Here is a 15,873-nt window from a genome sequence, read left to right as displayed (position 1 = left end):
TTGCAAACCTTATGGGCTAGTTTTGCTGTGGAAAGACCTTTCTCTCCAGGGAGTATGAGGCCACTTGCAGGGGTGTGGAGGTGGTGCAGCAGTTCTGGCACCAGTGAGGGTGCCACCTGTGTAGTCTTTGTACAGTTCTGTTCAACAGAGGTCAGTGTTGGTAAAGATTGGAGGGATTCTTAGCAGCCAATGCTGTGAATGTCCACAGTGGTGGCAAGGGTTGTTGGGGTCCACAGTGGTGGCAAGGCAATATTTGCTAAGGTCCTCCCGATCTCTTTCTCCCACTGGGGAAGTTGTGGCTGAGGGGATTCATCCTGGCACTAGGTCTGGCTTGTAGGCTCTCTTGCAGTAGTGGTGGCACCAGTGTTTGAGTGGTACCTGTGGAGCAGCCACAGAGCTGAGGCCTAAAGCATGGGCACATGTGGAGGGACTGTAGCTCTGGGATCTGGGTGTTAATGGTACTGCTGCCCAGGGCAGAGGCACCCCTCCTACAGAAACAGTATACAAGGCACAGATGCTTGTGGAGTAGCTGGGAGAGACGAGAATGGAAGCACAGACATGCACAGTGTTAAAGCAGCTCTGGGATCAGAGTGGGGCTTAGTTATCTGTGGTGACTGAGATGGTGTCTGGGACATAGGGACCCTTGTTGCCATGTTGATAGTAGTTTTCAAGGTACAGATGCTTGTGAAATAGCAAGGGAGCCAAAAGTGGAAGCATGGGTGTGAGCAGAGTTAAGGTGGCTCTGAGGCTGGGATAGAGCCTAGTTTTCTATGGCGGCCAAGCTGGTGCCTGGAGTACAGGCACATGTAGCAAGGGCCCAGAGTGCAAACTAGCTCACTATGGCAATGGCTTCACCATCTGAGACATCGGTGGGCCCAGTGCAGCCACAGAGCTGGGACTGGAACATGGACTCTGTGAAGTGGCCACAGCTCCAGGGTTGAAGCACGCACAAGGTTGGGAGAGGTAATGGCTCCTTTCCAAAATGTGGCTCAATAGCAGCCACTTCTGGGGGTGGGGGATGTTAGGGGTACGCGGCTGCATTTTCCTTTCTAGGGGTCCCGGGTGGGAATGGCGGTTTGTTACTTCAGTGGCAAGAGCTGCCAGTGTCTTCTAAAGAGCAAGCCACTGGGGACCACGATGGTTTTTCCCTGTGACTGAGTCTGATGCCTCTACCCTGCTCCTTTTTTCCCAGCCATCTCCTGAGGTTTTAGGTATACCAATCACATTACCAATTCTTTCTATGTGGATATTCTCCATTTTTGTGCTCCACTGTATTGCTGTAGATTCTCTAATGTACTCTTGCACCCTCTCTAGGCTAATTTCGGTGTGGTAATGGCTGTCTATGTTTGGGTTTTTGTTTTCTTTTGCGGGAGGATGCAGGCTGGTATCTCTTACTCTGCCCTCTTGGTGATGACAAACCGGACCTGTGTTTCAATGGCTCTTCATTTCTGTTTCCATTTAGTTGATTAAGTAAATGCTATTCTGGCAGCCTTGCTTTTGCTCCGTGTCTCTGCTTGAATATGCTGTTATGAATGAAGAGCATTTGGGATGAATTCACTTACCTAGTCATCATTTCTGAATACATAAGTTTAAGATGACAGGAATGCAGAAGTTTATGCAGCATGTTGAACTATTACAAGTCCTCAATAGGTGCTTGGAAACTGACTTTAAGCAAAATGGCATGCTGTATAACAAAACCAATTTTACCATAGGCTAATTGATATAAACAAAAGTTAAGTTTCTACAGAATACAATGCATAGTTTCACTTAAAGTCACAGTTTCCAAGTACTTACCGACATTAAATGAGGACTTGTTATATTTTTTTTCTCTTCCTTATGATTTTCTTTCTTTTTTTTTTTTTATTTCAGCTCATTATGGGGCTACAAAAGTTCAGGTTATATATATTGCCCATGCCCCCCCAATCCCCCCGAGTCTGAGCTTCAAGCGTGTCCATTCCCTAGACAGTGCACATCACACTCATCATGTAGGTATGAACCCATCCCCTCCCCCCCACCTCCATCCCCCCCCAGTCAGAACTTCAAGCGTGTCCATTCCCCAGACAGTGCGCATCACACGCATCAAGTAGGTGTACACTCATCCCTTCCCCCCATCCCCCACCTCTGTCCGATACCCAATTGGTGTTATTCCCAAATGTGCACTTAGGTGATGATCAGGGAAACCAGTTTGCTGGTGAGTACATGTGGTGCTTATTTTTCCATTCTTGGGATACTTCACTTAATAGAATGGGTTCCAACTCTCTCCAGGAGAACCAAAGAGATGCCATATCACCGTTATTTCTTATAGCTGAGTAATATTCCATGGTATACATATACCACATTTTGCTAATCCATTCATGAATCGATGGGCATTTGGGTTGTTTCCACATCTTTGCAATTGTGAATTGTGCTGCTATAAACATTTGGGTGCAAGTGTGTTTTTTATAGAATGACTTTTGTTCTTCTGGGTAGATGCCCAATAATGGGATTGCTGGATCGAATGGTAGGTCTACTTGAATCTGTTAAGGTATCTCCATATTGTTTTCCACAGGGGGTGCACTAGTTTACAGTCCCACCAGCAGTGTATGAGTGTACCTGTCTCTCCGCATCCATGCCAACATGTATTGTTTTGGGACTTTTTGATAAAGGCCATTCTCACTGGAGTTAAGTGATATCTCATTGTGGTTTTGATTTGCATTTCCCTGATGATTAGAGATGCTGAACATTTTTTCATATGTTTGTTAGCCATTTTTATATGTTCTTTTGAAAAATTTCTATTCATGTCCTTTGCCCACTTTTTGATGGGGTTGTTCGATTTTTTTTTTTCTTACTGATTTTCCTGAGTTCTAAATAGATTCTTGTTATCAGTCCTTTATCTGACGTGTAGTATGCAAAAATTTTTTCCCATTCTGTAGGTTGTCTGTTTGCTCTCATGACAGTTTCTTTGGCTGTGCAGAAGCTTTTTAATTTGATCAGGTCCCATTTATTTATTTTTGTTGTTGCTGTGATTGCCTTAGGGGTCTTCTTCATCAATTCTTTGCCTAGGCCAATGTCTGTAAGAATCTTTCCTACATTTTCTTCTAGAATTCTAATAGTTTCCCACCTAAGGTTTAAGTCTGTTATCTGCTGTGATTTGATTTTTGTGAGAAGTGAAAGCTGTGGGTCCTGTTTTAGTCTTCTACATGTGGGTATCCAGTTTTCCCAGCACCATTTATTAAATAAGGAATCTTTTCCCCAGAGTATGTTTTTGTCTGCTTTGTCAAAGATTAGATGGCTATATGAGGACTTGTTATATTTAACATTGTAACATAATTAAAAGGAATCCTAATTCTAAGCCATTGGTTCACACTGGAACACCACTAGAGGTATACTGCCTTGACGTGAGAAAAGGGAGTGATCGTCCCAATCTGTGCGCTCCTGTGTCTGGTGGAGTATACTCCCCAACTGCTCTATGTGGTTATTACTAATAAGTGAGGGGTGTATAATTTAAGGCATTTTTCTCTAAAGCATAATAAAAACATTTGGCAATACCTATGAGACACACTTCTTGATGAAATATGGGTAGGCAAGACATTTATTCATTTATAATATCTCAGTGCAACGTGTGCCTACAAGTATACATGGTAAACTCACAACTGGTCAAAACTAAAACTTTTTACAATGTACAATATATGTAGGGATGTTAATTCAATATAAATGTCACATGTCTCCCAAATATCACCCAGGCTATTTTTAGTATTTCTTAAAATATACAAGTCAATATTACCAGAGAAACTAAAAGTAAATCCCATTATTTTATCTATTAAACTTATTTATACTTCTCTAAAGGCTCTTAAACTTCTAAGAAATGAAATTTATATCTATTTCTAGATGTTAGCATTCTGGACTGACTTGTAGGCTGTGGAAACACAAGACAAAGTTGTCACATAACTGTATGAAATTGGACTGGCTTCTACAGGTGAGGGAGAACATTGAGAGAGAGAAGAATCTCGTATCACTTGGATTTTTCAATCTCTTAAATATTAACCTGTGTCCTGTTAGAATGCATACATTTCCCTCACTTTTCTTAACCTGTGCTATCAGGGTCATTGTTAGGTTTATTAACAATATTTTTCTTCTACACAACAAAACATTTTATAGCATTCAATATAAAGGTAAATATAAAAAAAAATCTAGGACAATAACGAGTTATGCATTACAGTAATTGTATTCTCATACCTTCCTATGACGTCCACATTTTACAAAAATATATTATTGCATATGAAACCACAAACAGGCATTCTTATTTCAGCACATTCTTACTCAAAACAGTATATACAGTCCTAGTAGAGTCAGAGCACACTATAGATCCACACACGGGGGGTTTTGTGGTGAAGGTCCCAGTTGTACAACAGTATATATACAGTTTGTATCACATCTCTTGGCAGAGGCTTTCTTGTTTTCTCCGCAGGTATCAAGGGTCTCTCATGCCAGTGGAGGAGAAACAGAGGGTACCTAGATGATGTTGTTCTGTTCTAGGCTGCTTCTTCTGCAGAGCAATCAATTCCTGCATAGGTAAACTTCTCATAAAGCGTGGTATTCACGTAGGTCTGAAAGATCAAGAATGGTTCAGAGACATAGGCTGCCTTGGTTCCACCTCTGCCAGGGGAAGTTACAGCATTACCCTTGGTTTTATTAGTTTATTTCACCTCAAACACTGAGTACTTGGGGGACTCTTTTCTGTCCTCACTCCCTCTGTTGTATTTGATGATTTTCCTTCTAAAATGCATCCTTTGCCTTTGGCAAGTGAGAATCCACATTCTCCCTTTCCTCAGCCTCTGAGCCTCTCTTTCTCATGATCGCTCATTGGGTCCCCCTGGGATGTTCAGGTTCTCTAGCCCCTTCGTCTATCCATGTCTCATCTTCACATCTCCCTGCGTGATCTCATCCACATCTCTGCTTGAATTATCACTTAGGTTTCAGTGACATTCCAAATCTATTTCTTTAACCTAGATTTACTTGCCTTTTGAACCCCAGATTAGTATAGCCAACTAACTTTTAGAAATGTTTATAGAATTCTTGACCCTCCCCAATTATTTTTATTAACCACCCTGGGCATATCAGGAATTCCAATTAAAGCTCTCCTGCTTTGAACTCTTTGAACCCACGTGTGCCCATACTCACCTTCCGTTCTTCTAACATTCTGTTTAAGGACACCAATATCTGGGCAAATGATGGCCTCTCATAAGGTTTCTCCCGCCAGCATTGTCTCATTAGATCATACCTTCAAAAATAAAGCATTAAAGGGTTAACTCTATGACTGTGCTTCATCCTGAGCATGGCCCAGGGCAGGAAAAAAGAGAAGAGAATGTAGCCACTCAATGCATGGTCATGAAGCTCAACCAGCAGGAGACAAAAGTACAGCACGTAGGAAGTTTCTATTCCACCGCCCACCTCCCTATGTAAGTCCCATTTCTTCTCCCCATGGACTTAGTGCCTACCCTGTGTCCTGTTCCTGCTGGATCTTGGTCTCAGCTATTCTGATCATCCGAAAGAACTGGATTATGTGTCTAGGGCAGCATTTCCCTTGGAATACTGCATCTCTTAAAATGTTAGTGTCTCATGAAAGAAAAGGCTCCATGCTCAGATAAATCTGTAGGATGCCACCTATTGCATCTCCCTCTTGGACTCTTAGAAGTTACATCATTAGAAACGAAAAAAGCCTGTTTAACTGGTTGCTGTAAACTGAATGTTTGTGCCACCCAAAATTCATGTGTGGAAGCCTAACCCCCAATGTGATGGTATTTGGAAGTGGGCCCTTTGGGACGTGATTGGGGAGTCTCTGTCCTCATGAATAGGATTAATGCCCTTACAGAAGAAGCCCCAGAGAATTCCTTTGCTGCTTCTGCCAAGTGAGGACACAGCAAAAATAAGGCCATCTGTGAACCAGGAAAGAGTTCATAGACACCAGCCACCAAATCTACCAATGCTTCAATCTTGGACTTCTCAGCCTTCAGAACTGTGAGAAATATTATCTATTTCTATTGTTTATAAGCTATCCAGTTTATGGTATTTTGTCATAGTAGCCTGAAATGACTAAGACACCAGGTTTGACACAAGCTTTCAAACTTAGGTAATTGCAGAACTACTTTCTCCTTGTGTTATTTATGTCTTGCAAGACAGTAGTGAACATACTTTGGGAAACACTGGTCTAAGACAGTGCTTTCTCAAATGTGGTTGGAACTACTTGTGCTATTAAAATGCATATTTCTGGGACATCCCCTAGACCTACAGAATAAATGTCTGAGATTGGGGCCTCAGGGTTACCCCTGAGCAAATGCCTCAGGGGACCTTATGTATACAGAAGGCTGTGTACAAAAGGCTGTCAATTGTCCACCTAGGATGTCACAAATTCTAGAGCAGCTTAGACTTTAACAGTAGTGTCTTAAGACTGGAAAACCTCCCACCCCTTTGGGAATGAATCTCAAAAGTAGAAATTTCAGTACTTTGTCCAGAAATTTGTTCAAGTATGTCTAGGTCATCCTAGATGATCTAAGTTTATGCCTCTTGTTCCAGTGACATTGTTCTCAAACTCCTGACCTCAGGCAATCCTCCAGCCTTGTCCTCCCTAAGTGCTAGGATTACAGGCATGAGCCACCACGCCCAGCCTGGTAACATTATTAATAGTACCCTCTTTCCCTCTTAGAAGTGGCCCCATTTGGACAATAAATTATTTGTTCAACCTAGAGCTTGCACTCTCCAAATAATGCCAGTTAGGCAGCTTCCATCTCTGCTAGTTCTGGGAATGATGGCATCACTACAGTTAATCATTGTTCCCCTTGAAATAATTCTTACTCTTGAAAAATAATCTTAGCAGAAGCAAAATTCCATAGAGAAAAACCCATCTTCCTTAATGAACAGCTGTGAAATCTCTATCCCCAAAGTTAGCCTCTAAGTTTCTTACATTTATTTATGAACAATTTCATGAATTTATTTCAGATCTTTTCTGCATTTGTTGCCGTTCCTCATTTCAATGTTCCCACCAGTCATTACTTTAAATTCTTCCTAGATTTTTTTATTTCAAAATATTAAGGAGGTACAAATGTTTTTGTTACATGGATACCTTTTATAATGTTTAAGTCAGGGCTTTCAGTGTGCCCATCACCCAAATAGTGTTCATTTAGCCAACAGATAGGTTTTTACCCCTGCCTTCCTCCCCGCTTCTTGATTTCCAATGACCTTTACATCTCTCTGTGCCTGTGTGTGCCCATTGATTAGTTTCCAATTATGAGCACATGTGGTGTTTGCTTTTCCATCCCTGAGATACTTCACTTAGGATAATGGTCTAAAGTTCCAACCAAGTTGCTGAACAGACATTATTTCGTTCCTTTTTATGGCTGAGTAGTACTCTGTTGTATACATATACCACATTTTGTTAATCTACTCATGAGTTGATGGGCACCACATATTTTCAGTTGTGAATTGAGCTGCAATAAATATTTGAGTGCTGGTATCTTTTTGATAAAATGAATTCTTTTCCTTTGGGTAGATACCCAGTAGTGGGATTGCTGGGTCAAATGGTACGTTTGCATTTATTTCTTTGAGGAATCTCTATATTGTTTTCCATAGAGGTTATACTAATTTTTGCAGTCCCTCTAACAGCATATAAGCATTTCTTTGTCTCTGCCTTTATGCTAGCATGTATTGTTTTTTGACTTTTTAATAATGACCATTCTGACAGGGGTAAGATGGTATCTCATTGTGGTTTTAATTTGCATTTCTTTAAGTGATGTTGAGCATTTATTCATTTTTTTTAGGCCATTTGTCTGTCTTCCTATGAAAAACTTCTACTCATGTCTTTTGCCCACTTTTTAATGAGGCTGGAGGTTTTTTGCCGATGTGAGTTCTTTGTATATTCTGGATATCAGCCCTTTATCAGATCTATGGTTTGCAAATATTTTCTCACATTCTGTTGTTTGTTTACTCTGTTGATTATTTCCTTTGCCATACAGCTTTTAATTTAATCAAGTCCCATTTATTTATTTTTGTTATTACTATATTTGCCTTTGGCATTTTGTAATAAATTCTTGCTTAGGCTGATGTCCAAAAGAGTTTTTACTACATTTTTTCCTAGAATTTTTATGGTTTCATGCCTTACATTTAATTTTTGTATATGGCAAGAGATAGGGGTCTTGTTTCATTCTTTTGCATGTCACCATTCAGTTTTCCCAGCACCATTTATTGAATAGAGCTTCCTTTCCCCAGTGTATGTTGTTGTCTACTTTGCTAAATATCAGTTGGTTGTAGGTAGATGGTTTTATATCTTGGTCCTTTATTCTGTTACATTGCTCTATGTCTTTACTTTTATACCAGTACCATGCTGTTTTTGGTTGCTATAGCCTGGTAATATAAAATCTAGTAATGTGATACTTCCAGATTTGTTCTTTTTGCTTAAGATTGCTTTGGCTATTCAGGCTCGCTCTTTTGGTCCCAAATGAAATTTAGAATTATTTTTTCTAGATATGTGAAATATGACATTGGTGTTTTGATGGGGATTGCATTTAACTTATAAATGACTTTGGGCACTACAGACATTTTAAGAAGGTTGATTCTATCAATCCATGAGCATGTTATTTCATTTATTTGTGTCATCTCTGATTTCTTTCATCAGTGTTTCATTGTTCTCCTTGTAGAGATCTTTCACTTCCTTGGTTAAGTATATTCCTAAGTATTTTATTTTCTTTGTAGCTATTATGAATGGTATTGTTTGATTTGACTCTCAGCTTGACTGTTATTAGTATATAGAGATGCTATTGATTTGTGTACATTGATTTTGTAACCTAGGACTTTGCTAAATTTATTTATCAATTCTAGGAGTCTGTTGGTGTACAGTCTTTAGGATTTTCTAGATACAAGATTATGTCATCAGAGAAAAGTGATAGTTTGGGAAAGAGGAGGTCAATTTGGATACCCTTTATTTTTTTCTCTTGCCTGATTGTTCTGGCTAGCACTTCTAGTTCTATGTTGAATAGAAGTGGTGACAGTGGGCACCCTTGTTTTTTTCCACTTCTTAAGGGGAATGCTTTCAAATTTTCCCCATTCACTATGATGGTGGCTGTGAGTTTGTCATATATGGCTTTTATAATTTTAAAGTATGCTCCGTCTATGCCTAGTTTGAGGATTTTTTTTTTATCATGAAAGGGTGCTAGATTTTATTGAATGCTTTTTCTGCATCTATTAAGATGATCATATGTCTTTGTTTATGCTTCTGTTTATGTGGTGAATCATGTTACTTGATTTGCATATGTTGAACCATCCTTGCATCCCTGGGATGAAGCCCATTTGATCATGGTGAATTTTATGTGCTGTTGAATTTCATTTGTTAGTATTTTGTTAAGGGTTTTTGCATCTATATTCATAAGGGATATTGGTCTATAGTTTTCTTTTTTTGTTGTGTCCTTTCCTGGTTTGGGTATCAAGGTGATACTGGCTTCATAGAATGAGTTAGGGAAGAGTCCCTCCTTCTTGATGTCATGGAATAATTTCTGTAGGATAGGTACCAGTTCTCTTTGTAGCTCTGGTAGAATTTGGCTCTGAACCCATCTGGTCCAGGGCCTTTTTTGTTTGGAGATTTTTTAAATACTGTTTCAATCTTGCTACTCACTGTCCAGGATTTCTATTTATTCCTGATTGAGTTTTGGAGGTTGTCTTTTTCAGGAATTTATTTCCTCTACATTTTCTAATTTATGTGCATAGAGATTTTTATAGTATTCACAGATAATATTTTGTATTTCTGTGGTATCACTTGTAATATCTCCTTTTTCATTTCTGATTGAGTTTATTTGGGTCCTTTGTGTTCTATTTCTGGTTAATCTAGCTAGAAGTCTATTGATTTTTATCTTTTCAAAGAACCAATTTTTCTTTTGTTGATCCTTGTTTTTTTTAAATTTCCATTTCATTTAGTTCTGCTCTGAGCTTTGTTATTTCATTTTTTTCCACTGGCTTTGGGTTTGGTTTGCTCTTCCTTTTTGAGTTCTTTGAGGTGTGACATTAGGTGGTTAATTTAAGATCTGTCTTTTTGATGTAGGCATTTAAGACATGAATTTTCCCCTTGGGTCTGCTTTTGTGGTATCCCATAGATTTTGATAGTTTGTGTCCTTTTTGTAATTCAGTTCAAGGAATTTTTATTTCCATCTTAATTTCATCATTGACCCAAGGATCATTTAGCAGTAGTTTGTTTAATTTTCATGACTTTGTGTAGATTTGAGTGTTCCTTTTAGAATTGATTTATAGTTTTATTCCACTGTCGTCTGAGAAGATATATGGTATGATTTTGATCTTCTCTTTAATTTGCTGAGACATGTTTTGTGGCCTAAAATATGATCAGTCTTGAAGAAAATACCCCACGTGCTGATGGAAAAAAACATGTATTCAGTAGTTTTAGGGTAGAATGTTCTGTAAATGTCTGTTAGGTCCATTTTTTCTAGAGTCTCATTTAAGTCCAGTGCTTCTTTATTGCTTTCTGCTTTGATATTCTGCCCAGCTCTGTCAGTGAAGTGTTGAAGTCCCCGGCAATTACAATGCTACTTTTTATCTCTTTGGATCTAGTGGGATTTGCTTTATGAATCTGGGAGCTCCTGTGTTAGGTTCATATGTACTATATACTTAGGATTGTTATTAATATGTCTTGTAGAATTGCTCTTCTTACCATTATTGATTTAAAGTCTATTTTGTCTGATATGAGAATATGTACTTAGGATTGTTATTAATATGTCTTGTTGAATTGCTGTCCTTACCACTATTGATTCAAAGTCTATTTTGTCTGATATGAGAAAAGCTACATCTGCTTTCTTTTGGTTTCTGTTTGTATGGAGTATTTTTTCCAACCCTTTACCTTGAAATTATGTGAGTCTTTGTAGTTTAGATGTGTTTCTTGGGGACACCAGATATTTGGGTTGTTTTTTTTCATCCATTCAACTGGTCTATGACTTTTAAGTGGGGCATTCAGACCATTCACCTTGAGTGTTAGTATTGATATGGTTCATCATGTTGGGTAATATTGTTTTGTGCTATTGTTTTATAAGAGCTGTGAGCTTTAACTTTGGGTAATTTTACACTAGTGGGTATCTATAGTGCTGATCCATGTATAATGCAGTTCTGAGTATCTGGAAAAGTCTTTACTTCTCCATCATTTATGAAACTTAGCTGGCGGTTCTGATAGAAGACTGAAGATGGGGCCCTCATCCCTTCTGGCTTTTAAGGTCTCTGCTGAGAAGGCTTCTGTTTGCCTGATGGGCTTTCCTTTGTAGGTTGTTGCTTTTGTCTTGCTGCTTGTAGAAATTTCTCCTTCATTTTGACTACATGTCCTATTTGCAATGAATCTTCCTGGTGTTCGATGACCATCTCGATATCTGAATCTCTAGCAATATCGAGGAAATTTTCTTTGATAATTCTCTCACATAGATTTTCCATAATTTTTGCTTTCTTCTCCCTCAGGAATACCTATAATTCATGTATTAGTTTGCTTCACATAGTCCCATATTTCTGAGTGCGTGTTCAGTCGTCTTTATTCTCTTTTCTGCATCTTTGAATGACTGCGTTAGCTCAAGAGCCTGGTCATCAAGCGCTCAGATTCTTCCTTCTGCTTAGTTTAGCTTGTTGTTGAAGTTTTATGCTGTATTTTGAAATTCCCTGAGTGACTCATTTCTTTAAGTTCTATTATATCCTTTCTTATGGTGTCCAGCTCTTCAGCAACTTTTTTTTTTCATTGATTTCCTGAAATTTTGGGGGGCTTCTTTGTGTTGGTTTTCAACTTTCTCCTTCAATTCCATTTATCTTATTTGCCATCCATATTCTGAATTCCATTTTTGATAGTTTCTTTCTGGTGTCCATTGCTGTAGATATATTGTGATCCCTTGGGGGTATCAAACTATTTAGTTTTTTCATGTTGCCAGAGTTCATTTGCTGGGTTCTTTTCATATGAATCCTCTTCTCTCAGCTCAGGGCTGATAGGCACCTGTTCTCATTTGCGGGGAGCTCTCCTAGTTAGTGAGAAGAAGGGGAGGTGCCTATAATATGGCGATTTTGTATCCTGCTGGAGAAGACTGACCCCAGCAGGGGAGGAGCAGGTGCACTGAGAGCCTCAAATGCAGCTTTTCTTTGTGCAGAGTGGTTGGCTGTTCCCCAGACCATTGTTGGAAGCTCAAGTGGGGCACTGGGTGAGACTCTCTCTATGGAGGCTGGCATTGCAGGGGATTTCCCTGCCCAAGGGGTGGGGTGACAGTGTAAGTTGGGTGAGGCCATCTAGGCAGTGGTTGTGAGTGTCCATTCCTACTGGATTCAGGTGCAATAGCAGCTTGAGGCTGGAAAGTCCCTGGTGCATAGCATTAGACTGTAGGGCAGTGCCACAGGCCCAGCAGCAGTGGTGGAGCCTCAGAGGTAGAATCTCCAGGCCCAGGGGGCAGTGCTGGAGCTTCTCAGGTGGAGCGACGTGGGGTAGGTAGCAGTGGAATGTGGGGTGGTGGGCTAGGGTTCTCCCCCAGCACAGGTCCCACGGAGGCAGTATCTATGGCATCTGAGGCACCTGTTCTGCTCAAATCTCCTAGTCACAAGGCACAGCACAGAAGAGCATCCACTCTGCCCACTCCTTGCTGATGATCCCCGTGCAAACCTTGAGCCCTGTACCTGCAAGCTCAGAATGGCATCAGTTGCCTGCCACACCCTCTCTCTGGTGCAATGTCACTGCACGGACTCCAAGCAGCTCCCTGATCAAACCAGAGGTATGTGGTGGCACTGGGGGTCCCCTCACAACTCAGGCCACAGTGTCCACAGGATAAGCATGGAGCCCCAGCATTCTCTCCTCTTGTCCTTCCCCACCTGTGGATGCCTCCCCCAGGTACCTTCTGATCTCGCTGAATGAATCACCTTCTCCTTCACTCAGAATTTCCCCTGTTGCTTCTCTGGGGTTTTACAAATGCTCTTTCCAGGAGGAACCATCTGCAGTAGGCATCCACCTGCAACTCTCCTTGAGAGCAGCATGCATGGGATTCTTCTGGTCCACCATCTTGCCCCTCCTAGATTTCTACTCCTTGTCCATTACATAGCAGTCTTAGTATTAGGACACCCTCCCCCCGCCCCCCGCCTCTATTTTTTCAGGTATTTGGGATCAGTGTGTGTATGTATGTACCAGGTGGCTTCTTAGAGTCAGCCTGTCCAAGAAACACACGGGGGGGAAGGATAAGATAAAATGACCCCAGGGTGAGGCTTGACTTACACTTCATCATCACAGTTCAGGGGCTTCTCCAGTCTGTAACCCTGCGGCAGCTTCTCATAGAGCTCTGCACAGGTCATCCCACAGTAGGGGGTGCCTCCTGGAAGACAGGAAACAGTGCCACTCTCAGTTCTCTCTGGCACTGAAGGAAAGGCCACAATGCCTCCTGCCCAAGGGCTCTAAAGTCAAGAGGCCAGGAGGAATGGGGGCATGTCAAGGGAGCCTGAGCACCCAGCAAGCCTCCCTTTGCAAACCCACTGCATGTCAAAGCTGGACTTGCACTACAGACCACACTAAAGTGTGATCATTCCTTCAGTGGAAAGGTCTGCTACCGTGCTACTACTCTTTCCTAGGACTGCCTACACACAGCATGTTTCTTATACCATGAGATTTACCTTTTTTCTAATTGGAAATCTAATTGTGTTATGCAATTCCCACTGAATTGATAATAGTTACCAATAAAACAATATATGTTTATTGTAGAAAACCTAGAATACAAAAAATGCATGATGAAAAAACAATAGATTTTATTACCTTTCTGTGTAGTAGCTTCCAATTTTTAAAATATGTGTATAAAACTGGGGCCATAGAGTATGTTAAATTGTTACATCTTTTGGCATGCAGATTTTCACATGGTATTAAATGGCCTTCAAAAATGTGACTTGTAATGGTTACATAATAGTCTATCTTAAAGTTATAGAAGTAAACTTGTTGCAGCTCTATGACATCTTTGTACAAGCAGAGACAATTAACCTATAATGAAGTTCTTGGCCACTAGGTCATTAGTATTAAATATGACATTAGCTATAGAACTTTCAAAAAGAAAAATATGGAAATAAATACTCATGTGGAGACCTGTTTCTGTTTTCAAGTCACATCAGTAGCACCACATACGAAGGGGTGTCCCGTGGACTTATGCTATGCAGTAGTACTGGAGGGGCCACTCCATTTGCCTGGAGTCTCACCTGGTAGATAAACATACACACTCACCTAGGCTAACAATCTCCCATAGTAACACACCGTAGGACCACCTGCAGGAGGGACAAGTGGGAAACCAACAATCAGCAAACAGGTTGACCGCTCGATTTTTTTGCCCCAAAAGCCAGAGTGACCATCCCTTTCTGAGAAAAGGAAATGTTCAACGTCCACTTCCTAGAATAAGGCCTTGCACACAGTGTGGGCTCCTCTCCTCTTAGCCAAATGTGAGGTTTACGATAAACAGTGTTCACTTTGCCAGAGCCCCCAAATCACTGAAGTAGAGACAGCAAGAAATCTAGTTTGCTAGAGCCAAACAGATCTGAGTTCAATCCTGTCGCTGCCACATAATACTCATGTGACCTGGGAGAAGTAGTGAACCATTTAAACCTCTTAGTGTATTCTTCCAGAAGGGGGGACACCAATTCCTGCCTCAAATGTTATTCAGAGTAACATCAAAAAGGCGTCCCGCAGTGAGGAAACAGCAACTGTCAGCACCCTCCTCACCCCCAGGCATAAGCAAAACCCCTTGGACAAATCACCACTACTCGCTGGGCCTCAGTTTTTCCTCCTGGAAACAGGGTACAAGGCAAGATGGCCTCTCAGACCCTTCCTTCCCCCACCAGCCTATGACTTGTCACTGCAGGCTGCATGCAGAGATGGCCCCTCTATCAGACCTTACTTTTCTCCCTACCACCTCTGGCCCCCGGCAGCTATTCAGGGCTGCTTCCTCTGATCTGGGTCTGGAGCGGAGCCACAGGGAGGCCGGCATGCCCCTTCTTCCTCCTGAGGCCACGAATTCTCACCGTCAAGCCTCCCCTCCACATGCAGAGGAAATCTCAGAACCTGCCACCAGTGATTTATACCCTCTGGAAACTATTCTGGAGCTTCATTTACTCTATGAATTTATTTCCTGCAATTATTGGTTAGCGTTATTCCACAGAGGTACAGCTTATTCTTGCTTTTTAAAAAACCTCTGTCAAATGTATAAATTTTCTGGGGGACAAAAGTCCCTCAGCAATAAGCAGCTTACTCACACATCACTGTTGGTTGTGTACACGCTGTAATTGAGTGACTCGATCGCCATCCAGCGCACTGGGAGCCTTCCCTGGAGAGAACAAAGGAAGAAGCACTTTGTCAGAGCAGAGACTGTTCTGGGCTCTCTCAAAGGCCCCGGGGAACCCTAGTTGGAATTCCGCAGACATGAGGTAGGGTGAACTCAGGAATCGTTGCTTTGTATGTGTCCCAGCTACAAGTGTGTTTTCAAATGTAAAGACGTGCAAATAGTGTAAGTCCTGCTTACCTCAAGGGGTCCAGCAGTTTTATGTGAATTGGAATGTGGCCCACTTCAGGCCCCTGCTTGATGACATTAGCCTCTGTCCTGATCTCTAACTGATCTCACTCCTAATGGTCTGTTCTCACGACAGTCAGGGCAAAATCACTCACAATGGCAAATCTTCCCACATAGTTCTTTTCGTTAAAATCCTTTAATGTCCCTATTGTCCCAAGATCTCAAATCCTTAGCTGAGTCCCAAAATCCTTAGCTGGAACTCAAAGTCCTTCAAGTCTTTAACCCTGCTTCTTCCTCTAACACTGAATTTTAGCTCCCTCTTCTCTATATTACACTCCAGCCATACTGACTGACTTAAAGG

General features: G+C 41.2%; 1 protein-coding gene across 5 annotated transcripts in view; it reads right to left on the bottom strand.

Moving 5' to 3' along the window:
* Positions 1–3,548: 3,548 nt before the first annotated feature.
* The window catches only part of TEK (TEK receptor tyrosine kinase), a 106,208-nt gene continuing 93,883 nt past the window's right edge, over positions 3,549–15,873 (bottom strand). For all 5 annotated transcript variants that reach the window (XM_069474317.1, XM_069474319.1, XM_069474321.1 and 2 more), the window contains 5 exons: positions 15,259–15,329; positions 14,237–14,277; positions 13,250–13,346; positions 5,161–5,260; positions 3,549–4,586 (listed from right to left, as the gene is read on the bottom strand). In XM_069474317.1, coding sequence (XP_069330418.1) covers positions 4,512–4,586; positions 5,161–5,260; positions 13,250–13,346; positions 14,237–14,277; positions 15,259–15,329 — 384 coding nt within the window. In that variant the 3' untranslated portion in view covers positions 3,549–4,511. The remainder of the gene's footprint in view (positions 4,587–5,160; positions 5,261–13,249; positions 13,347–14,236; positions 14,278–15,258; positions 15,330–15,873) is intronic.

The sequence above is a fragment of the Eulemur rufifrons genome, chromosome 7 (genome assembly GCF_041146395.1).
Source record: "Eulemur rufifrons isolate Redbay chromosome 7, OSU_ERuf_1, whole genome shotgun sequence".
In the NCBI taxonomy this organism is placed as follows: Eukaryota; Metazoa; Chordata; class Mammalia; order Primates; family Lemuridae; genus Eulemur; species Eulemur rufifrons.
This window is presented reverse-complemented; position numbering and strand designations above follow the sequence as displayed.